We start from the raw sequence: 23,433 nt of genomic DNA, 5'->3' as shown, positions 1-23,433 counted from the left end.
ACATCAAACTGTTATTCTGGGATGACTTTTCTGTTTGTGCAAATTACATCCTTCAGAATTTATTTTAATGGGTATCTTTTGGTTCTAAACTCACTTAGGTTTTGGTCATCTGAAAATGACATTTTTTATTCTCTTTCTTTCAATGGATTCTGGGTTGACACTTCTTTTCTTTTAGTAGAGGGAAAATATGCCTTCTGGTTTTCATAGTTGCCACTGAAATAATACTAGCCGTCTAATCATAGTTCGTTTTTGTTCAGTTTTTCTAATGTGTATCTTAGGTTTAGATTGCTTTGTTTATGTTTAATGTTGGTTGTGATTTGTTTGGCTCTATGAATCTGTGGATTTTTGCCTTTTTCATTTGTGTAGAATTGGTATCGTTTATTCCCCACATGGTTGGTATAATTCAGTAGTCATCTAGAGTGTCCTTTGTGGAAAAGTTTTTAGCTATGAATGCAAATTCTTTGGTAGACATAGGGCTATTCATGTTACCTATTTCTCCTAGAATGAGTTTCAGTTATTTGTGCCTTTCAAGGGATTTTCCACTTCATCTAAGTTGTCTAATTTATTGGCATAAAGTTGTTCATGATATTCCCTTATTACTTATTTAATGTATCTGATATCTATAGTGATATTCTCTTGCTCACTTCTGATATTTATTTGTTTTCTCTTCCTTTTTCCCCCTAATTGTTCTGGCTAGAGTTTTATCAATTTTATTAATATTTTCAAAGAACTGTATACTTGTTTTATTGACTTTCTTTGTTGTTTTCTATTTTATTGATTTCTGCTCTAGTTGCATTATTTCTGAGCTCAGACTTTTGATAGGTTAGCTCCACCCAATTCAAAGGAATCAGTGATCAGACTCACCCAAAGTAAATTATTGTATCTCAGTAAGGAGAAGTGGAGAAGAGAACAAAAATATTTCAAGGAAATAAATTTTCCTCTAGGAAACTAGAGAAACGAGAACTCTACTGAAGTTTTGCTATGTTGAACAGGTGTGTACAGTGATATTAAGAAGAGATAAGGCCAGGGATGGTGGCTCATGTCTATAACCCTCGTACTTTGGGAGGCCAAGACAGCAGGATCACTTGAGCCCAAGAGTTAAAGACTAGCCTTGGCAACACAGAGAGACCCTGTCTCTACACCTCCAAAAAAAAATTAGCTGAGTGTGGAGGCACATGCCTCTGGTTCCAGCCACTTGAGAGGCTGAGGTGGGAGGATCAGCTTAAGCCCAGGAGGTTGAGGCTGCCATGAGCCCGTGATTGCACCACTGCATTCCAGCCTGGATGAGAGGGTGAAACCCCATCTTAAAAAAAAGAAAAAAATCAAGTACTTATAATTAGCCCTGAGGTACTCCAAACTTTAGAGGTTTAGCACTAGTCAGTGTGGTAGAAAGAGAGCCAAGAGGTGTCCCAAAAGCCTAGTGAAGAAGGTGTTTAAGAGGTGGGAGTTATGAACTGTGTCAAATGTGTGTATGTGTGTGTATTTTTATTTTTTCTGAACCACTTAAAAGTAGAATGCATATTCTTTTCCTTCACTCCTTAATACTTCAGTGTACATACTAAGAATGAAGATACTCTCTCATATTATTATAGCTTAGTTTTCAAATTAGGGAAATTTAATATTGATTCAAATACTCTCATATATATATAATTTTTTTTTTCTTTTGAGATGGAGTATCGCTCTGTTGCCCAGGCTGGAGTGCAGTGGCACCATCTTGGTTCACTGCAACCTCCGCAACCATGCCCAGCTAATTTTTGTATTTTTAGTAGAGACAGGGTTTCACCATGTTGGCCAGTCTGGTCTCAAACTCCAGACCTCAAGTGATCTGCCTGTCTCAGCCTCCCAAAGTGCAAGTGCTGGGATTACAGGTGTGAGCCACAGCACCCAGCCCAAATACTCGCTTATATTTTTAGAGCTTAGTTTTCAAATTGGGGAAATTTAATATTGATTCAATGTTTTCATATAATCTAAAATCCATATTCCATTTTTGTCTATTATCCCAATCATGTCCTTTACAGAATTGTTTCCCTTTAGTACAGGATCCAGCCCAGAATCACATTTGCATTTAGTTGTCATGTCTCTTCAGTCTTCCGTATTTAGGGACAATTCCTCAGCTTTTCTTCATCTTTCATGACATTGGCATTTTTGAACAGTCCACGACAGTTATTTTATACATAATAGGTGGCTCCTCAATTTGGCTTTTCCTCATGATCACATTTAATTTATCACATCTGAAGGCATACAGTGTTTATCTGTGGATTTTTGCCTTTTTCAATTGCATATAGAATTGGTGTAAATTATTCACCAAATGGTTGGTATAATTCACTAGTGAAGTCATCTAGAGTTTCCAATGTGGAGAAGTTTTTAGCTATGAATTCAATTTCTCTGGTAGACATAGGGCTATTCATGTTACTATCTCTCCTTGAATGAGTTTTGGTAATTTGTGCCTTTCAAGGGATTTTCCACATCAACTAAGTTGTCTAATTTATTAGTATAAAGTTGTTCATGATATTCCTTTATTATTTATTTAATGTATCTGGTATCTGTAGTGATATTCTCTTGTTCACTCCTGCTATTATTTTTTGTTTTTGTTTTTTGATTTTTATTTATAGGCAGAGTCACTCTGTGGCCCAGGCTAGAGTGGCATGGTGCAATCTTGGCTCACTGCAACCTCCACCTCCCAGATTCTCATGCCTCAGCCTCCCAAGTAGCTGGGATTACAGGCATGCACCATCATGCCTGGCTAATTTTTGTATTTTTAGTAGAGATGGGGCTTCACCATGTTGGCCAGGCTGTTCTCAAACTCCTGGCCTCAGGGGATCCACCTGCCTCGGCCTCCCAAAGTACTAGGATTAGAGATGTGAGCCACCGTGCCCAGCCTCACTCCTGAGTATTATTAATTAGAGATTTTAGATTGATTACACAATCAAGATGTTTGTTTTTTGTTTTTGCCACACTGTATTATTTCTATTTTTTACCCTTGCGATTAATAAACGACCTGTGTGAAGACACTTTGAAACCATACGAATATCCTTCTCTTTATCAAACTTTACTCTCTAGCTATACAAATTACTTGCACCTGAGTAAATCTTAACTAAACTGTAACAAAATGGTGATTTTCCAACTCTGCCATTCCCATCCACAATTGTCATTTAGCTTTCTATGAATGTAAGGAAGCAGCTGTCCCTTCTCTGTTATTTTATTACCACTACGGATTCGTGGATTTCTATTTCATTCAGCAGATTATAATCCATTACTACCATTATTTAGATGCCCAAATTTTCCCAAATTTAGTTAGTAGGTACTGCTTCAAGATTGTTCTTCTATCTTTTTGATATGTTCCCATCATTTGTTGAATTATTCCATAATTGCTGATATGTAGCATCATTTTTAACCATTGAAAGAATATGCATTGTATTAATATCTATGTATCATAATGCATTTAACTATTTCCTTACTCTTGGGATTTTATAAAAATTAATTGATTAATTAATTATTTTGAGACAAGGTCTTGCTTTGTCACCCAGTCTGGAATGCAGTGGCGTGATCACGGCTCACTGCAGGCATGACTTTCTGGGCTCAGGATAACCTTGCGCCTCAACCCCCAGAGTAGCTGGCTCTACAGGCATGCGCCATCATGCCCAGCTAATTTTTGTATTTTTTGTAGAGATGGGGTTTTATTATGTTGCCCAGGCTGGTCTCTAACTCCTGGGCGTGAGCCACTGCACCCAGCCATAAGCTTGGAGTTTCAAATTGTGGGTTTTAAAAAACAATGTTGGGTGAATATCCTGGTAGCTGAATGTTTATACAAAACCGAAATTATTTACTTGGCATAATAAATTTCTAGAAGTGGGTTTATTAAGTTTCACTAGAAAAAATTCTACCTGTGTACATGTAGCAGTATATAAGAATGCCCATTCGGCATTCCCTTATTTTGGGTAGAATTTTAATCAGTCTAGGGCCTTAATCTTTGGTTCCCAGACCAGCAATATCAACATTACCTAGGCGAGCCTATTAGAAATGCAGACTCTTATACCCCATTCCAGACCTTCCGAGTCAGAATCTGCATTTTAACAAGCTCCCAGGGTAATCTGTCAGCACATCAAAGTCTGAGAAGCAATATTCTAAAGTAATTTATACAGGAGTCACAGAATGAATTGGTCTTAAATCTAGCCAAGGTAAGGCCAGGAAGCCCATACTGGCATTTGTTAATAAAAGGTGAAAGTGACAAAGAATTAAAGTTGGCTTTGTAAAAAGTGCTGGTTGGGTGCCTGTAATCCCAGCACTTTGGGAGGCTACGGTGGGAGGATCACTTGAGCCCAGGAGTTTGAGACCAGCCTTGGGAACAAAGTGAGACCCCATCTGTACAAAACATTTAAAAAATTAACCAGGCATGGTGGCATGCACCTGTTGTTCCAGCTACTCAGGAGGCTGAGGCAGGAGGATCACTTGGGCCCCAGAAGTTGAGGCTGCAGTGAGCTGTGATCATGCCACTGCACCCCATCCTGGGTGACAGAATGAGACCCTGTCTCAAAAAAAAAGGGAGTTATTCTAACAAAATGAATAAAAGTATCCTAAATAAGCTTTTTTGGGAGACAGGCAAATGCAAATCAGCACAGAGCACTGACACATTTTCTCCCAGAACATAAGACATGATACTATTATCTCTCCAGCTTCATCTTCACTCACTCCATCCCAAACGCTCTATGCTTTCGCCTATTGTTTATCTAGTCATCTAAGAAAAACCTGAATTAGAATCACTTGCAGAATGTGTTACAATGTATACTCCCAAGCCCACTTCTAGAGAATCTGTTTCAGTAGGGTCTGATATTATAATCAAGAATCAGAATTTTAACATGCACATCCGGTAATTCTAATCCCCTAAAGTTTGAGAACTACTACAACACTACACTTCCCAGAACATATCTGGAATGTATTGTTTAAGCAATGCTTTATTTGCTATAAAAAATATTCCCAAGCCAGGTATGGTGGCGCACACCTGTAGTCCAGCTACTCAGGAGGCTGAGACAGGAAGATCGCTTGAGCCCAGGAGTTCAAGGCTGCAGTGAGCTATGATCATGCCACTGCACTCCAGACTGGGTGACAGAGCAAGACCCTGTCTCTAAAAAATAATAATAATAATATTCCCATTTTTATAAAGACCTTCAACCAGAATTCACTTTTTTGTTATTTTTGCTGTTAGTTCATTAAACAAGTCTAGGAATTCTAATTATTTTTTAGCATTCTCTAGTTCTGACCAAGTTGCTGAGGATGGAGAGAATGAATCCTATTTGAACTGTTATTCCTTATTCTGGAGACTGCCTTTTTGGACCAATCCAAATTCATTTCAGATGATACTTCAACTTTTTCTTTTCTGTCAATATATTTTGGTGAAAGAAATTCATACTGTGGAAACATTTTCCATTAAAAAATTATAATGTTAAACTGTATTACTCTCATATAAAATATATGAAAGAAGTTATATAAAAAATTATTCTGATTTTAAAACACAACTTTTTTTAATGTAGGAGGAGCAAAGAAAAAAGGAAGCAGCACATATAAAAGGTATTTTTTCTCAATAATTTATTAGAAGAAATCTTAATGAACTTTAGCAATTCACATCTTGAGAAATCAAGAGGCTATCCTAAATGTCATCTAAGTATCTTAATGGTATGAAAATGTAAGGGAAACATTAATTTATTAGTATGTAAAAGGGCATAAATTTTTTAGAAAAAACAAAACTTGCAATATCGTATCTTAAACTAAAATGTGAAGTTTTAATTTTTATCTCTTATTTGTACTCAAAGGTATCATAGTCAATGTCATATAGTAATGCTTGAGGATAAAAAGATGTTGCATATTACATCTTAGTACCTCAAAACATTACCTCTTACATAATTTTAGAGATGCTGAATATAAAATATAACAAGATATTTTGCAGAGCTTTAAAAATGTAGAAAATATAAGAGTTAATATGTTTAGACCAGGTGTGGTGTCTCATGCCTATAATCCCAGCACTTTGGGAGGTCGAGGTGGGCAGATTACTTGAGGCCAGGAGTTCAAGACCAGCCTGGCCAATATGGTGAAACCCCGTCTCTACTAAAAATATAAAAATTAGCTGGATGTGGTGGCGCAGGCCTGTAATCCCAGCTACTTGGGAGGCTGGGGCAAGAGAATCTCTTGAACCCAGGAGGCGGAGGTTGCAGTGAGTCGAGACTGCGCCAATACACTCCAGCCTGGGTGACAGAGCAAGACTGTCTCAAAAAAAAAAAAAAAGTTAGTATGTTTGCAAGAATGGCCTTATACATAAATTTTTTAAAAAGAAAAGTTAATATGTAAAATGTTATAAAGGTATTATAGAATATTGTATAGATATTATATTTTCTAAAACAGCATATTTTAATGGCAAATGTGCAGCCTAAATACTATAATGGGAAAAGCATGAGACAAACTAATGAAAATCTAGGTGGCTAAAATCTATTTTGTATCTGATCTGTAATGGGTCATTTATCTAAGTCTGTTTATTATTTTCGTGAACTGGTGCTAATAGTAACTATCTTGAAGAATTATTAAGAGTATAAATAATATATAGAAGTATATCAAAATGCTTTGTAAATTGAAAGTCTCTACAGGAAAATTTGTTACTATTATTGGTATAAAGCCAATTCATACACCCTTCCCAATGCAGACCAAGTATTTTCTAATACATGCTTAAGGAGGCATGTACTTTTCTTTTTTGATGTTTAGTTGTCCTTATTTTAAAGTGAAACAAATTAGTTATAAAATCCTTTGCTCCAAGTAGAAACTATGTATATTACAAATGTTTTTTGCTTGGTTTTGAGTTTTAAAGATTACTGTAATAGTTATTTCTAATATCATAAATAATTATTTCTCAGAAAGTTGAATTTGTAATGCAATATTTACACAAACTGAATAAGTGAAAAATGATAGTTTATTAATTATACCAGTATTGTTAAAATTTATTTTTAAAATAAGGCAATCAGTCTTTTCTGATTTTAAGGAAGATTTTGAAACATTTCTAGCCTAATTAGTCTTTTTCTGTTTAAGCAGGTTGATTTCATTTAGAATAGTCTTTTCTATCCTTGATTATCATGAAAATATTGCTAATTCCTAATTACATATAACACTGTGTGGATGATAGCAACTCAGAATTTCTTTATAGCATTATCCTGCCCATTTGACATTGTCCCTATAATTAAGAGTTGGCTTGTGAATATATAGTATTCATAGTACATCTGTTTTTACAGCAATTAAAGATCATTCTAAAGATGAACCCCAACTTGCAACAAAAAATATCATTTGTGATCCCTCAGAGACCAGCTCCACAACAAATCGCAGCAGTGTTACATTAAGCTTATCAACATTACCATCTGATTCTTATTACAGCCAAAGTATAGAAGCAGCTGATCACTGGTTTTCTGATGATTCTCTAGTGAAAAGGAACTCTCCAGTGCCTTCTCTCGGGGAACCTCTAATGGAAAAAGTATTTTCATACCTGTCAACCATTTCATTAGAAGAGGGTACTGAAAGTGTACTGAATGACACTTTGTGATCATCAAAAAGATGACTACATTAAGGGAAAATGTTCATGAAGAAACACAGAGGTTGAAATATAAAACCTTCAACATAATACTGAATGACTTTTTTCTTTTGAAACCTTGTATACAATCAGCTTCTGAGTCTCTTAACATGTCCGTGCTAATATTGCTTTTTTTGTTCTTTACCATAGAGCGGCTCTACTTCCCTTGCTGGTTCTTATTTCTAGAAACAAAATTAGGAAGAACTAGAGTGATGTCATAAACATTAAGCTTAACTTATTGTATCTCATCCAAAGACATATTAAGTAAAATGAGTGTATGTCAACAAACGGGAGAAAAACATTTAAAAATCTTCAGCACAAAAATAATATATATATTTTCTTTGAGACTGAGTCTCGCTGTATTGCCCAGGCTAGAGTGCAGTGGTGTGATCTCAGTTCACTGCAACCTTCACCTCCAGGGTTCAAGCGATTCTTCTGCTTCAGCCTCCTAAGTAGCTGGGATCACAGGCGCCTACCACCATGCCAGCTAATTTTTGTATTTTTAGTAGAGATGAGGTTTCACCATGTTGGCCAGGCTAGTCTCGAACTCCTGACCTCAAGTGATTCACCCGCCTTGGCCTCCCAAAGTGCTGGGATTACAGGCATGAGCCACTGCGCCTGGCCAGAAAAAATATATATTTTTGAATAAAATATCCACAGCATTTCCTTATACTTTTGATGTTTTCAATTTTATTTCAGTGTGGGTAGGGCTGGGAGGAATATCAGTTTTTCTGAATTTAAAACACATAAATTACTTACATTCAAATATTACCATGTTATGCTTTTAGTAAGCAGTATAATTTTGCTCCTGCAAGATAGCTTGAAATGCTGAATCCAGAAAAGAGGCCAGGCACAGTGGCTCATGCCTGTAGTCCCAGCAGTTTAGGAGGCTGAGGTGGGCAGATTGCTTGAGCCCAGGAGTTTGAGACCAGCCTGGACAACATAGTGAGACCCAGTCTCTACAGAAAATGCAAAAATTAGCCTGGTGTGGTGGCACACGCCTGTAGTCCCAGCTACTTGGGAGGCTGAGGTGGGAGGATCATTTGAGCCCTGAAGGTTGAGGCTGCAATGAGTTGAGAATATGCCACTGTGCTCCAGCAGCCTGGGCAACAAAGTGAGACCCTGTCTCAAAAAAAAGAATTTAGAAAATAATTTTCATTTTCCTTTCCTATCTCTATTTCTCAGAATGTTCCTCACCCTCACTCTACTATGATAAAAATGCTTGCAGGCACCTGACTCACACTGGATGATTTAGAGTTTCTCTCCAGTCTATGAGACCCTTGGTCAAATTTCTATTTATAGTTCTGAGGGATGTCTGACACTCGCTATGTAATCTTTTCTTTTTTCTTTTTTTTCCTAAACATTCTCCATGAAATTAATCCCCTTGGGAAAAAACGACTCATTAACAAGTATATTAGTTTTTGTGCTTAAATTACCCATACTAAGACCTATTCATACCTTCCTGAGAGACAAATCATACCTCCTACAATAAATGCAATGAACTTTCCCTCAAATAAGATAATAGCATTACCCAGGCCTATCATTCCTATCCCAAGGGCAAATGTAAAAGGAGTTAGAACCACTCTCTCTTTTGAAGCACCTGGTCATTTTTACACAGCGTGCTATGGGTTCTAGCACATCTATTGCTATCCTCACCTAAATCTAAGTAAGCTCAAGCTCTTTAAGGAGCAGTAAAAACAAAAATTTTAATTGGTCTCTGTCTCTTGGCGCCCTGAAACCTGTTTTACTCCCGATCCCAGAGAAGGAAATTATTTCTAATTTTGGTGATGTCCTAAAACTTCCCTAGGAATTTGGGATTGGAGATAAGAGATTCTGGCTTTCATCTGACTCTTGTCTGGAATAGAGGAAATACAAACTGGGGAACTATGGGTTGCCATTCCTACCATGTGGCTTAGGAAGGAAAAAAAAACCAAAAACACCAAATCTGCAGTGAGGGAGCAATGAAACATTTGCAAAATGAAAACTGGAGATGAGAGATTAGAAGAGTGTGATTTCTGGCTTTCTAACAGTGCTCTCTTCCCTTGTCCCAGCCTTCATGAAGTATGGCTATAAAGCCTACTCTTGGCTTGTTAAGGTATTCTTGTATCCTAATTATAAAATCCCCTTTTTGCTTAAACTAGCAAGATTTGATTTGTATTACTGGCCACAGTCCCGAAGGCCTAGCTTCAACTGTTGTTCTTGGCTTTGTTAAGGTACCCTTGTAATTTTATAAGAAATCCCCGTTTTGGTATAAACTAGAAAGACCTTTGTTTCGATTCCTACAATCAAAGCATCCTGCCTGACCAAATTCTTGTTTATATTACAAATTATAAATAGATTTATGCATATAAAGTAATTGTTATCCTATAATAATATAATAAATTGAATGTCTTTCTTTTTTTTTTTTTTGAGACAGAGTCTCACTCTGTCACCCAGGCTGGAGTGCAATGGTGTGATCTCAGCTCATTGCAACCTCCGCTTCCCAGGTTCAAGCGATATCTCCTGCCTCCGCCTCCTGAGTAGCTGGGACTATAGACATGTGCCAACACGTCCAGCTAATTTTTGTATTTTTAGTAGAGACGGGGTTTCACCATGTTGGCCAGGCTGGTCTTGAACTCCTGACCTCAAGTGATCCACCCACCTAGGCCTCCCAAAGTGCTGGGATTACAGGCATGAGCCACCAGGACTGGCCATAAATGGAATGTATTTCTTAAAAACTTAACACATTTACTTGTTTATTAAAATCTTACTCCATATCATAGGTATATACACTGTTCTATTTGAAAAGTCTTGTGAACAATACTTACGAAATTATGCCAGTCTAGAGTAATCTCATTTTCAAGAACTATAAAGGATCTGAGATTTCACTTTTTATGCAAGCTGACAAGGTATCCTGCAATAGTTTCGTGTCTTTTGGGTTAGAAACAAGAGGCAGTTTATTGTTCATAGCAATAACAGTAGTCAGAGTATCATCATTTTTGACATCCTTTTGCATTATTTCCTGGGCCTGCTGTTCCTGCAGGCTGGTGTGAAAAAGGGTCAAGATAATGCCTGCACCAACAGTGGGTTGCATTACAGGAAGGAGTTTAGGGAACCAAATATTTTCAAATGGACGGTAATGCATACCTGCCGTTTGTACCAGAGGGAGCCACTGTCTCTGTCTTCCAGGGTTGTTCACTATATGAACATCCTTGAAAAGATAGTTTGGAACATAGGCAATCTGTTTCTGCTCACAGACATGCAGAAATGTAAGAGACTCACAATTGACATTGACATAGGGTATTAATTACAGATCTTTTGATTACATATACCTGAAAAGCAACTCAAGTTAGCTTGAGGAGAAAAATTTTGTTTCTTAAACAGAATCCAAATAATGTTTGAACAACTAAATGTAGGAAGTACAAGGTTGTAACCTGGTCTCAGGAACAGGTGTAACAGGTTCAAATTCCATCAGGACTTTCCCTATTTCTACCAGTCAAGGTTCAGTGAGGGAAGAACTACTTTTAGGATTGGGGTAAGAGATTTATTATTGGAATTATTATATCTTACACAATTGTAAGAGGAACAAAGGAAGTGAAGTTTAAGGAGAGAAATTGGAGAATCAGAGAAGGAGTCACCAGCAAGATAATCTGAAACTCTGACCAAGAGATCTTTTGAAAAATAAATAAATAAATAAGAATAAAAAGTAAAACTTTTTTTTAAAGTGAATAACTAGAGAAACCAGTGTCCAACTGCCACAGTAAGACTGTAGAGGGAAGGCTTGTGGGAATGTTTACAGGAAGCTGTGCCTCAGCAGCGACTGCCTTTGGGTGTACAACCTAGTTCTGTGATTCCTAGCCTGGAAATATGGGATAACATTTAAAAATTTATTTTATTTTTATTTATTTATTTTATTTTTATTTTTTGAGACAGAGTCTCGCTCTGTCACCCAGGCTGGAGTGCAGTGGCAATGGTCTTGGCTCACTGCAACCTCCGCCACCTGGGTTCAAGCAGTTCTCTGCCTCAGCCTTCCACATAGCTGGGATTACAGGCGCCCGCCACCACACCTGGATAATTTTTTTGTATTTTTAGTAGAGACGGAGTTTCACCATCTTGGCCAGGCTGGTTTCAAACTCCTGACCTCATGATCCAAACACCTCAGCCTCCCAAAGTGCTGGGATTACAGGTGTGAGCCACCACGCTCAGCCTATTTTATTTTTATTTTATTTTATTGAGACAGTCTCACTATTCTGCTCAGGTTACAACTGAACTGGGTCAAGCAATCTGCCTCAGCCTCCCAAGTAGCTGGGACTACAGGAGCACGTCACTGCACCCAGCTCGCAACTGCCTTTGACACTGTGCTGCCAAGCATCTTGTGGCAGACCCAGGGCCATTGTTTGCCAACAGGATCAGCAGTTGGGAGGAAGAACTGGACACTGAAAAGAACTGGACATAGGGTGGAGGAGTAAGGACAAACCAGAATCCACTGGCCTCTCTATAGTCTGTTTCCACATGTACGCAGATTACCTTCACAGAATAATGGCCTCTGCTTAGATTCTGCTTTCCAAATATTGCACAAATGCCTCTTTAGGCCAGCTTTAGCCAAGAACTATACATAGAAAAAGATTCTGAGAAACATAATTCCAGCTTAACTAAGTTAATACAGTACAAACCACAGTCTACCCATTATCAATTTAGCATTCGTTTACACTTTTTTTTTTTTTTGAAACAGAGTCTTACTCTCTTCCCCAGGCTAGAGTGCAGTGGCACGATCTCGGCTCATTGCAATCTCCACCTCCCAGGTTCAAGTGTGTCTCCTGCCTTAGACTCCCAAGTAGCTGGGGTTACAAGCACAGGCCACCACGCCTGGCTAATTTTTATAGTTTTAGTAGAGATAGGGTTTCACTATGTTGGCCAGGCTGGTCTTGAACTCTTGACTTCAGGTGATCCACTGGCCTTGGCCTCCCAAAGTGCTGGGATTACAAATGTGAGCTATTGTACCCAGCCTTATTTACACTTTAACCATACTTGAAACCTCCAAATAAAAACAATAGCAGAGTGATGTTGACAAGACATCCCTCTACAGCAATAGTAATTTAACAGGCATCCACAGACAAAAGTGCCTTTGTTAAGCTTTGGGATCCAGGTAGGAGTTTGTGAAAACCTGGTGCAGCCCAAGACCAAAGACGGCCTTTTATTTTTTTTCTTTGAGACAGAGTCTCACCCTGCCACCCAGGCTGGAGTGCAGTGGCATGATCACAGCTCACTGTAGCCTTAAACTCCTGGGTTCAAGCAATCCTCCCATCTCAGCCTCTTAAGTAGCTAGGCCTACAGGTGTGTTCCGCCATGCCCAGCTAATTTTTTTTATTTTTTTCTAGAGACAGGGTCTTCCTATGTTTCCAGGCTGGTCTTGAATTCCTGGGCTCGAGCAAGCCTCCCAAAGTGCTGAGATTACAGGTATGAGCCACTGCACCTGGCCTAAAGAGGGCCTTTTGAGAGGGCAGAACTGCCCTTGCTGGCCCATCTGCAAATGACCCATTTTCCCTATTGACTCAGCTCTGAGTCCTGTTTGGCCCTAGTCCTGCTACTAGAACCATTAGCCCAGGGACCTGTGAGGAGTCACACCCATTTATGCTTCAAGGTGACAGACCTGCTGACCTCAGTCCCCACAGTGTACTCAGAAATGGCTCTGAAACTTGACTGTAGCCCCTCTCAGCAGTGGTCAGAAATCAGAAGTCCTGCTGGTGGCATAGGGTCCCAGAAGGAGACATACCCACCTGAGTCCCCAGGGCCATTTTGCCAACTTTAGTTCCACAGCAGACTCTGAAATAGTTGTGACACTTGGCTCCAGCGCCTCCCAATAATGGTCAGAGATTAGTACTGCTTATGACACAGGCATCCAGAGAGAGATGTGCCTGTCTGAGTCTGTGGAAAAGGCTTGCTGACCTCTGTCTGGCTGTGGACACTGAAATAACCCTGTGACTTCATTGTGTTCTCTCTCAGCCATGGACCAGGATAGTACTGCCTGCCAAGAGACCCAGTAAGTGACCCAATAGGAAGCATCCCAGGACACAGAGGAAGCCATACATGGCTGCATACCTAGTATCAGGCCCACTGTCTGCAGACCTTCAAGTGGATCTTCATCCAAGCACCAGCCCTGGAACAAGGTCCTAGAAACATTCTAATCTCCTTAGGGACCAGAAAGGATCCATACCCACTAGAGCTCCTGGTAACAGGCCTGCCATCTGCAGACCCCACTGCAGACACAGAAGCAACCATGTGACCCAGCTCCAACCATGGTCCCAGAGGCAATCTTATTAACTTGAGAGCCTAATAGAAGTTCTTAACCTACTGATACCAATCTATAAAGACTAGAAGTGGTGCTTGTGCCTTCAAATGCAGACACCAAAGCCAATCTACATGGATAATGAAGAATCAGGCACACATCATACCACCAAAGGAAACTAATAAAGCTCCAGCAACTGAATCTAAATAAATGAAGATCTACAAATTGCCTGAAAGAGAATTCAAAATAATTATCTTAAGTAAGCATAATGAGATGCAAGAAAATACAGATATACAACTAAATAAAATTGGGAAAACACTGCATGAACAAAATGAGACTTTAATAAAGAAATAGTAACCACGAAAAAAGAACCTAACAGAAATCCAGAAGCTGAAGGATACAGCCAAGAAAAGTGTAATAGAGAGCTTCAACAGCAGACTCAATCACGCAGAATAAACAATTAGAAAACTCAAAGACAGGTCATTCAATATTAACCAATTAGAGGAACAACAACAACAAAAGGAATGAAGAAAGCATAGGGAACCTAGGGGACTCCCTCAAGTGTATGAATGCACAAATTATGAGAATTCAAGGAGAAAGAACCCTGTCTGAAACTCCCCAAGTCTTGGGAAGGAGATGAACATCTAGATTCATGAAGCTCAAAGAATCCCAAGAAAGATAAACCCAAAGAAGAATACGCTGAGGAATAGTACAGTCAAATTGTCAAAAATTACAGAGAATTTTGAAACTAGAGAAAGAAAATAAACTCATACAAGGGAAACTCCATAAGGCTAACAGACTTCTCAACATAGACTTGCAAGCCAGGAGGGAGTGGATTGATACATTCAAGGTGTTGAAAGAAACAACTTTCAGCCATGAATACTATAACCAGCAAAGCTATCCTTCAGAAATAAAGGAAAGATAAAACTTTCCTAGACAAACAAAAGCTGAGGGAATTTATCACCACTAGACCAGCCTTTGAAGAATTGCTAAATGGAGTTCTTTGGGTTAAAATAAAGGATGCTCATTAACAAAATGAAAACATATGGGCTGGGCACTCATGCCTGTAATCCCAGCACTTTGGGAGGCCGAGGTGGGTGGATCACCTGAGGTCAGGAGTTCGAGACCAGTCTGGCCAACACGGTGAAACCCCACCTGTACTAAAAATACAAAAATTAGCTGGGCGTGGTGGTGCATGCCTGTAATCCCAGCTACTTGGGAGTCTGGGGCAGGAAAATCATTTGAACCTGGGAGGCGGAGGTTGCAGTGAGCCAAGATCATACCACTGCATTCCAGCCTGGGTGAGTGACAGAGTCAAATTCCATCTAAAAAAAAAAAGAAAAGAAAAGAAAACATATGAAAGAAAAAAACTCAGTAATAAATATATAGTCAAGTTCAGAATACTCTAATACTATAACAGTGGTATGCAAATCATTTTTATCTATACTATAAAAGTTAAGAGACAAAAGTATTAAAATAACTATAGCTAAAATAATTTGTTACCAAAAACACAATTTTAAAAGATGTAGTCTGGGTATGGTGGCTCACATGTGTAATCCTAGCACTTTTGGAGGCCAAGGTAGGAGGATCACTTGAGGCCAGGATTTGAGACTAGCCTGGGCAACATAATGAGACCCTATCTCTACAAAAAAAATTTTTTTTGAAACAATAAAACAAAACAAAAAAAGATATAAATTGTGACATTGTTCTGCAGTGGGCAGGCATATGCAGACCTACCCCCAAATTCCAAAGAAGCTGAAAGGCTGAAGAAAGAGACTGGCATATCCAGTTTCTCAGAAAGAAACATTTAATAGAGTCTTACAAGCAGAAGCCATGTCCCAGCAGCCACAAGATGAGATGGTGGCTCTCCACACCATTACTCTCCAGACCCAAGGCTTATATACCACAGGGAGGAATGTGTAGGACAATTGAAGTCAACCCCTCAGGGAAAGGCAAAAATGTTATGTGAATATGTATAAGGGCAAAATTTATGATCACGGTTGTTTTGACTTAAGGCCAGGATTGACAGTAGTTAAGGTAGAGGTCTTAGAGGCTTTCTCTGATTAACAAGGGTTAATCAGAAGTCAGCATGGCAGATTAGTATCCAAGATGGAGTTGCTCCACAGATATCAGAAACAAAATTTGAGGGGAAGGAGTAAAAGTGTACAGTTTTTAAGATGTGATAAAAGTTGAGTTGTTTTTTGCTCAAAATAACTTGTTTTAACTATAAGATGTATGTAAGCCTCACAGTACCCACAAAGAAAACACCTATACAAATACACAAAAGATGAAGAGAAAGGAATCAAAGCATACGATTATTGAAAATCATCAAGTGACAAAGGAAAACAGCAAAAGAAAAAGAAGAGAGCAAAAGATCAATGAAGTAATCGTAAACACCAGGCATGGTGGCTCACAAATGTAATCCCGGCACTTTGGGAGGTAAACGTGGGTGGATTGCTTGAGCTCAGGAGTTTGAGACCGGCCTGGGCAACATGGCAAACCTTATCTCTACAAAATATTTAAAAATTAGCCAGGCACGGTGGCACACACCTGTAGTCCCAGATACTTGGGGGCTGAGGCAGGAGGATCACTTGAGCCCAGGAGGTCAAGGCTTCAGTGAGCCAAGGTCATGCCACCCTTCTCCAGCCTGGGCAACAGAGCAAGACCCTGTCTCAAAAAAGAAAAAAAAAGAAAACCAAAGTAACAAGAAAACAATTAATAAAATAGCAGTAGCAGGTCCTTATCTATGAATAATTACCTTGAATGTAAATGGATTAAATTCTATGGAGTGGCTGAATCAATTTAAAAGAAACACAAGATTCAACTATATGCTACATACAAGAGAATCACTTTGGCTTTAAGGACACAGTGAAAGTGAAGAGATGGAAAGTGAAAGTGAAGAGATGGAAAAACATTTTCTATGAAAATGGAAACTAAAGAGAACGGGTAGCTATACTAAAATCTGACAAAATAGACTCTAAGTCAAAAAAACTGTAAAAAGAGACAAAGAAAGATATTATATAATGATTAAAAGAGGTCAATTCAGTGAGAGAATATAACAATTATAAGTATCTATGCACCCAATAGTGGAGCACCCAAGTATATAAAGCAAACATTAATAGAATTAAAGGAAGACATAGACTTCAGTACAGTAATAGTAGGTGACTTTAGTACCCCACTCTCAGTAGTGAACAGACCATCCAGACAGAAAATCAACAAAGTTAAACTATACACTAGACCAAATAGACCTGACAGTTACAGACCATTTCACCCAACTGCTGCAAAATACACATTCTTTTCATCAGCACATGGAACATTTTCCAGAAAGATCACGTTTGGCCACAAAACAAGTCTTAACATCTTTTTTTTTTTTTTGTCTTTTTATTATTGTCTTTTTTTTTTTTTTTTTTTAATCGAAGATCCCTTACTGGCCCTGCTTCCATGAGTAGCAATGATCAGGGGAAAAGGGAGAGGAAACAGCTGGCACAGGGAGGGGTCATCTCCACAACATTCCATTTATGCATAGAACTAAACAGACAATCACAGAGTCACTATTGCGGTTAGAAGTTGGCAGCATGGAAAGGGGGAGGAACAGGTGGGGAGTAGGGGTGTTGTTAAAAAAAAAATACAGGCCACTCCACAACTGGAGTTCCTGGGGGGAACTTGGTCTGCCTCAACCAAAGAGGAATCAGAAGATCAAAAGCAGTTTGGGAAGGCCAGAACCGTCAGGGATGGAGGGAGGAGGAAAATCCAGGGGGTGCGGGTTCTGTTTGGCAACTGGGGTGAAGGGATTGCCCTCCCTCTGCTGGGATCCCCCAAGTCCCTCTGGTCTGGCAGGAAGGGGGCAGCCTGCAACCCCCGAGGGCAGGTGCGGGGCTTCCAGATGCTCCAGGCAGTGCGCCAGAAGGGGCTCACAAAGGCTTGCCCTCCAGGGAGATGATGGCACTGCCCCCCAGCATCTCTGCCAGGGTACAGTGGTCCTTGACCTCCTTGTAGCACTTTGCTTGTAATGCGTGCTTGATCCCTGTCAGCTTCTTCTTGATGGCGTCCTTGGAGCTGGCAGAGATTATTTTGCTCTAAAGGGGTGCAGACTCAGGGGCCCAGAAGATAAACACCAGGTCCTCCTCCTTGCTTTCCTTGGTCTCGTAGGTTGTGTCATAGAGGGCGTAGCGGTGGTCCTTATATGGCAGCATCTTGACAAAGGTGGCGTAGAGGTTGTTGACAGTCTGGCCCACATCGCCCACCAGGATCTCCTTGCCCTCCTCCAGGATAATGTTCTTCTTGTCCTCACTCAGGCAGAAGAACACCACCTTCTTGCGCTTCTTCGCCTCCTCCGGCATTGAAGACTTACGCATCTTCATGTCCTTGAACACCTTGATGACACCATCAGAGACGGCCACCCCTGAGGCCATGTTTCTGGAAGTGAAAAGAAGAAGGCACGGAGAGCCTCAGAAGACACTGCTGCTAGGACCCACCTGAACCAAGTCTTAACATCTTTAAGAAGATTTGAATCAAATCAAGTATATTTTGTGGACAAAATGGCATGAAACTAGAAATCAACAAACAGGAGTAAATTTGGAAAATTCACAACTGTGTAAATTAAACAATGTGCTCCTGAACAACCAATGCATCAAAGAAGAAATCAAAATGGAAATACAAACATATCTTGAGATGAGCTAAATAGAAACAAAATATCCCCAAAATTATGGGATTCAACAAAAGCAGTTCTAAGAGGGAAGATTATAGCAATAAACACCTACATTAAAATGGAAGAAAGATCTCAAATAAATAAGCTGAAGTTATACCTCAAGGAACTAGAAAAAGAAGAACAAGCTAAGCCCAAAGTTAGTAGAAGAAATGAAATAAAGATCAGAGAAGAAATAAATCAATACTAGAAAAACAATAGAAAAGATGAACAAAACTAAAACTTAGAATTTTTGTATTATATTTATTAATACACAATTATTATATGTATTTGGGGTATTTTAGTATTTTGATACATGTATACAATGTGTAATGATCAAATTAACATTATTGAGACATCCCTCACCTCAAACATTTATCTTTTCTTTGTGCTGGGAACATTATACTTCTTAGCTGTTTTGAAATACATAATACATCGTTGTTAACTATAGTCACCCTACTCTACTAGCAAACATTTTAACTTATGGCTTCTATCTAACTGCATGTTAGTAGCCATTAACCAACTTCTCTTCACCCACCTCTCCACCATTCCTTTCCCAGCCTCTGGTAACCACCCTTCCACTCTCTACCTCCGTTAGATCCACTTTTTAAGCTCTCACGAATGAGTGAGAACATAAAATGTCTCTCTGTGCCTGGCTTATTTCACTTAACATAATGATTTCTAGTTCCATCCATGTTGCTGCAATGACAGGATTTTATTTTTTTATGGCTGAATAATATTCCATTGTGTATATATACCACATTTTCTTATTTATTCATCCTTCGATGGACACCTAGGTTGATTCCATCTCTTGGCTATTGTGAATAGTGCTAGTGCTGCAATAAACACAGGAGTGCAGGTAGTCTTCAGTATACAGATTTCCCATCTTTTGGATCTATCCCTAGCAGTGGAATTGCTGGATCATATGGCAGTTCTGTCTTTAAGTTTTGGAGGAAACACCATGCTGTTTTTCACAGTGGTTGTACTACTTTACATTCCTACTACAGTCTACAATAGTTCTCCTTTCTCTGCATTTTCACCAGCATGTGTTATTTTTTGTCCTTTTTATAATAGCCATTCTAACTATGGTGAGATAATATCTCATTGTGGTTGTGATTAGCATTTTCCTGATGATGAGTAATACTGAGTATTTTTAAATATACCTGTTGGCCATTTGTATGTTTTGAGAAATGTCTATTCAGGTCTTTAGCTCATTTTTTAATCATTTTTTTCTTTTACTGTTGAGTTGTTTGAGTTTCTTACATATTCTGGTTATTAATCCCTTGTTGGATTGATAGCTTACAAATATTTTTTCCCATTTTGTAGGTTGTCTCTTCACTTTATTGATTGTTTCATTTACTGCAACAGAAGCTTTTTGGCTTGATGCAATCCCATTTGCCTATTTGTGCTTTTGTTGCCTGTGCTTTTGAGGTCTTACCCAAAAAAAATCTTCGCTTAGACCAAGGTCCTAGAGTGTTTCTCCAATGTTTTTGTCTATTAGTTTCATAGTTTTAGATCTTACATTTAAGCCTTTAATCCAAGAGTCCCCAACCCCCAGGCCATGGACCAGTACCGGTCAATGCAATCTCTATCAAAATCTCCATATCACTTTTCACAAAAATAGAAAAAAAAACATAAAATTAATACGGAATCACGAAAGCCCCCTAATAACCAAGGCAATCTTTTTTCTTTTCTTTTTTTTTCTTTTTGAAACAGGTTCTCGCTCTGTCACCCAGGCTGGAGTGCAGTGGCACAATCCCGGCACACTGCAACCTTCACCTCCCTGGCTCAAATGACCCTCCTGCCTCCAATCTACAGAGAAGCTGGGACCACAGGCATGTACCAGCAGACTGGCTAATTTTTGTATTTTTAGTAGAGATGGGGTTTCTCCATGTTACCCAGGCTGGTCTCAAACTCCTGAACCGAAGTGATCCACCCACCTTGGCCTCCCAAAGTGCTGGGATTACAGGTGTGTACCACTGCGCCTGGCCAGTCAAGGCAATCTTTAGCAAAATGCACAAAGCTGGATGCATTACCTTACGTTACCTCAAAATCTACCATAAAACTATAGTAATCAAAAAAATATGGTACTGGCATAAAAACAGACACATAAACAAATGGAACAGAAAAGGTGCTCAACGTCACTAATCATCAAGGAAATGCAAATTAAAACAACAATGAAATGAAATATCATCGTTTGCTTATTAGGAAGACTTTTATCAAAAAGAGAAAAAGTAAGTGTCTGCTGAGGTACAGAGAAAAGGGAACCCTTGTATGCTGTTAGTGGGAATGCAGATTGTTGCAGCCAGTGTGAAAAACAGTATGGAGATTCCTTTAAAAACTGAAAATAGAACTATTATATGATCCAGCAATGCCTCTTCTGGATATATACCCAAAGGAAATGAAATAACCCCTAGTAAAGATATCTACACCCCCATGTTCATTACAAACATTATTTATGATAACCATCATATGGAAACAACCAAAGTGCCCATTGACAAATGAAAGAGTAAAAAAATGAAACTGGACATATTACAACTGCTACCACAGAAATGCAAAAGATCATTCAAGGCTACTATGAACACCTTTATGTACACAAACTAGAAAATCTAGAGAAGACGGATGCATTCCTTGAAATATACAACCCTCCCAGATTAAATGAGGAAGAAATAGAAACCCTGAACAGACCAATAACAAGCAGCAAGATTGAATCAGTAGTTTTTTAAAAATATTGCTGGCCAGCCACGGTGCCTCATGCCTGTAATCCCAGCACTTTGGGAGGCCGAGGCAGGCGGATCACAAGGTCAGGAGTTCGAGATCAGCCCAGCCAACATAGTGAAACCCTGTCTCTACTAAAAATACAAAAAAAATAAGCCAGGCATAGTGGCGGATGTCTGTAATCCCAGCTACTTGGGAGGCTGAGGCAGGAGAATCACTTGAACCCAGGAGGCAGAGGTTGCAGTGAGCTGACATCACGCCACTGCACTCCAGCCCAGGTGACAGTGTGAGACTCTGTCTCAAAAAAAAAAAAAATTGCCAACAACAACAAAAAATGATCAGGACCAAATGGATTCACAGCTGAATTCTATCAGACATTCAAAGAAGAATTGATACCAGTCCTACAGAAACTATTCCAAAAGATAAAAAGGAAATCCTCCCTAAATCATCCTATGAAGCCAGTATCACCCTAATACCAAAACCAGGAAAGGACATAACAAAATAAGAAAACTACAGACCAATATCACTGATGAACATAGATGCAGAAAATCATCAACAAAATACTAGGTAACAGAATCCAACAGCATATCAAAAAGATAATACTTCATGATCAAGTGGGGTTTACACCAGTGATGCAGGGGTGGTTCACTATATGCAAATTAATAAATGTGATATATCACATAAACATAATTAAAAACAAAAATCATATGATCATCTCAATAGATGCAGAAAAAACATTTGATAAAATCCAACATCCTTTTATGATTAAAAACCCTCAAAAAATTGGCATAGGACCGGGCGCAGTGCCTCACGCCTGTAATCCCAGCACTTTGGGAGGCTGAGGCAGGCAGATCACGAGGTCAAGAGATCGAGACCATCCTGGCCAACATGGTGAAACCCCCATCTCTACTAAAAATACAAAAAATTAGCTGGGCGTGGTGGTGTGTGCCTGTAGTCCCAGCCACTCGGGAGGCTGTGGCAGGAGGATTACTTGAACCCGGGAGGCAGAGGCTGCAGTGAGCCGAGATCACGCCACTGCACTCCAGCCTGGTGACAGAGCGAGACTCTGTCAAAAAAAAAAATTTGGCATAGAAGGGACATACCTCAAAGTAATAAAAGCCATCTATGACAAACCCACAGTCAACATCATACTGAATGGGGAAAAGTTAAAAGTATTCCCCTGAGAACTGGAACACAGCAAGGATGCCCACTTTCACCACTTCTATTCTGGCTAGGAAGTCCTAGCCAGAGCAATCAGACAACAGGAAGAAATAAAGGGCATCCAAATTGGAAAAGAGGAAGTCAAACTGTTGCTATCTGCCAATGATATGATTGTATACCTAGATAACGCGGGCCGGGCACTGTGGCTCATGCCCGTAATCCCAGCACTTTAGAGGCTGAGGCAGGTGGATCACCTGAGGTCAGGAGGTCGAGACCAGCCTGGCCTACATGGTGAAACCCCATCTCTACTAAAAGTACAAAAAATTAGCCAGGCGTTGTGGCATGTACCTGTAGTCCCAGCTACTTGGGAGACTGAGGCAGGGGGATAGCTGGAACCTGGGAGGCAGAGGTTGCAGTGAGCCAAGATCATTCCAGCCTGGGCAACAAAGTAAGACTCCATCTCCAAAAACAAAAACAAACAAAACAAAACAACCCTGAAGACTCATCCAAAAAGCTCCTAGACCCGAGAAATGAAGTCAGTAAAGTCTCAGGATACAAAATCAACATACAAGCCAGGTGCAGTGACTCATGCCTGTAATCCTAGCACTTTGGGAGGCCGAGGCAGGCGGATCACTTGCAGTCAGGAGTTTGAGACCAGCGGGCCAACATGGTAAAACCCCATCTCTACTAAAAATACAACAAAAGTAGCCAGATGTGGTGGCAGACACTTGTAATCCCAGCTACTTGGGAGACTGAGGCAAGAGAATTACTTGAACCCAGGAGGCAGAGGTTGCAGTGAGCAACAGGGTGAGACCCTGTCTCAAAAAAAAAAAAATCAATGTACACAAATCAGTAACACTGCTATACACAAACAGTAACCAAGCTGAGAATCAAATCAAGAACTCAATCCCTTTTAAAACAGCTGCAAAAAAAATTAAAATACTTAGGAATATACTTAACCAAGGAGGTGAAAGATCTCTACAAAGAAAACTACAAAACACTGCT

General features: G+C 39.5%; 2 protein-coding genes across 3 annotated transcripts in view; one reads left to right on the top strand and one right to left on the bottom strand.

Moving 5' to 3' along the window:
• The window catches only part of C1H1orf185 (chromosome 1 C1orf185 homolog), a 45,646-nt gene extending 37,995 nt beyond the window's left edge, over window positions 1-7,651 (top strand). For both annotated transcript variants that reach the window (XM_513398.6, XM_063780579.1), the window contains exons 4-5: window positions 5,529-5,565; window positions 7,269-7,651. In XM_513398.6, coding sequence (XP_513398.3) covers window positions 5,529-5,565; window positions 7,269-7,573 — 342 coding nt within the window. In that variant the 3' untranslated portion in view covers window positions 7,574-7,651. The remainder of the gene's footprint in view (window positions 1-5,528; window positions 5,566-7,268) is intronic.
• A 9,710-nt stretch (window positions 7,652-17,361) lies between these two features.
• LOC134807057 (cofilin-1-like) lies at window positions 17,362-20,159 on the bottom strand. The gene has a single exon (XM_063780615.1). The coding sequence runs from the start codon at window positions 18,275-18,277 to the stop codon at window positions 17,942-17,944; it is 336 nt and encodes a 111-aa protein (XP_063636685.1). The 5' UTR covers window positions 18,278-20,159; the 3' UTR covers window positions 17,362-17,941.
• Window positions 20,160-23,433: the final 3,274 nt, after the last annotated feature.

This window comes from Pan troglodytes, chromosome 1, assembly GCF_028858775.2.
Source record: "Pan troglodytes isolate AG18354 chromosome 1, NHGRI_mPanTro3-v2.0_pri, whole genome shotgun sequence".
NCBI lineage: Eukaryota > Metazoa > Chordata > Mammalia > Primates > Hominidae > Pan > Pan troglodytes.
The sequence above is the reverse complement of the archived record's forward strand: the minus strand, read 5'-3'. Positions and strand labels throughout refer to the sequence as shown.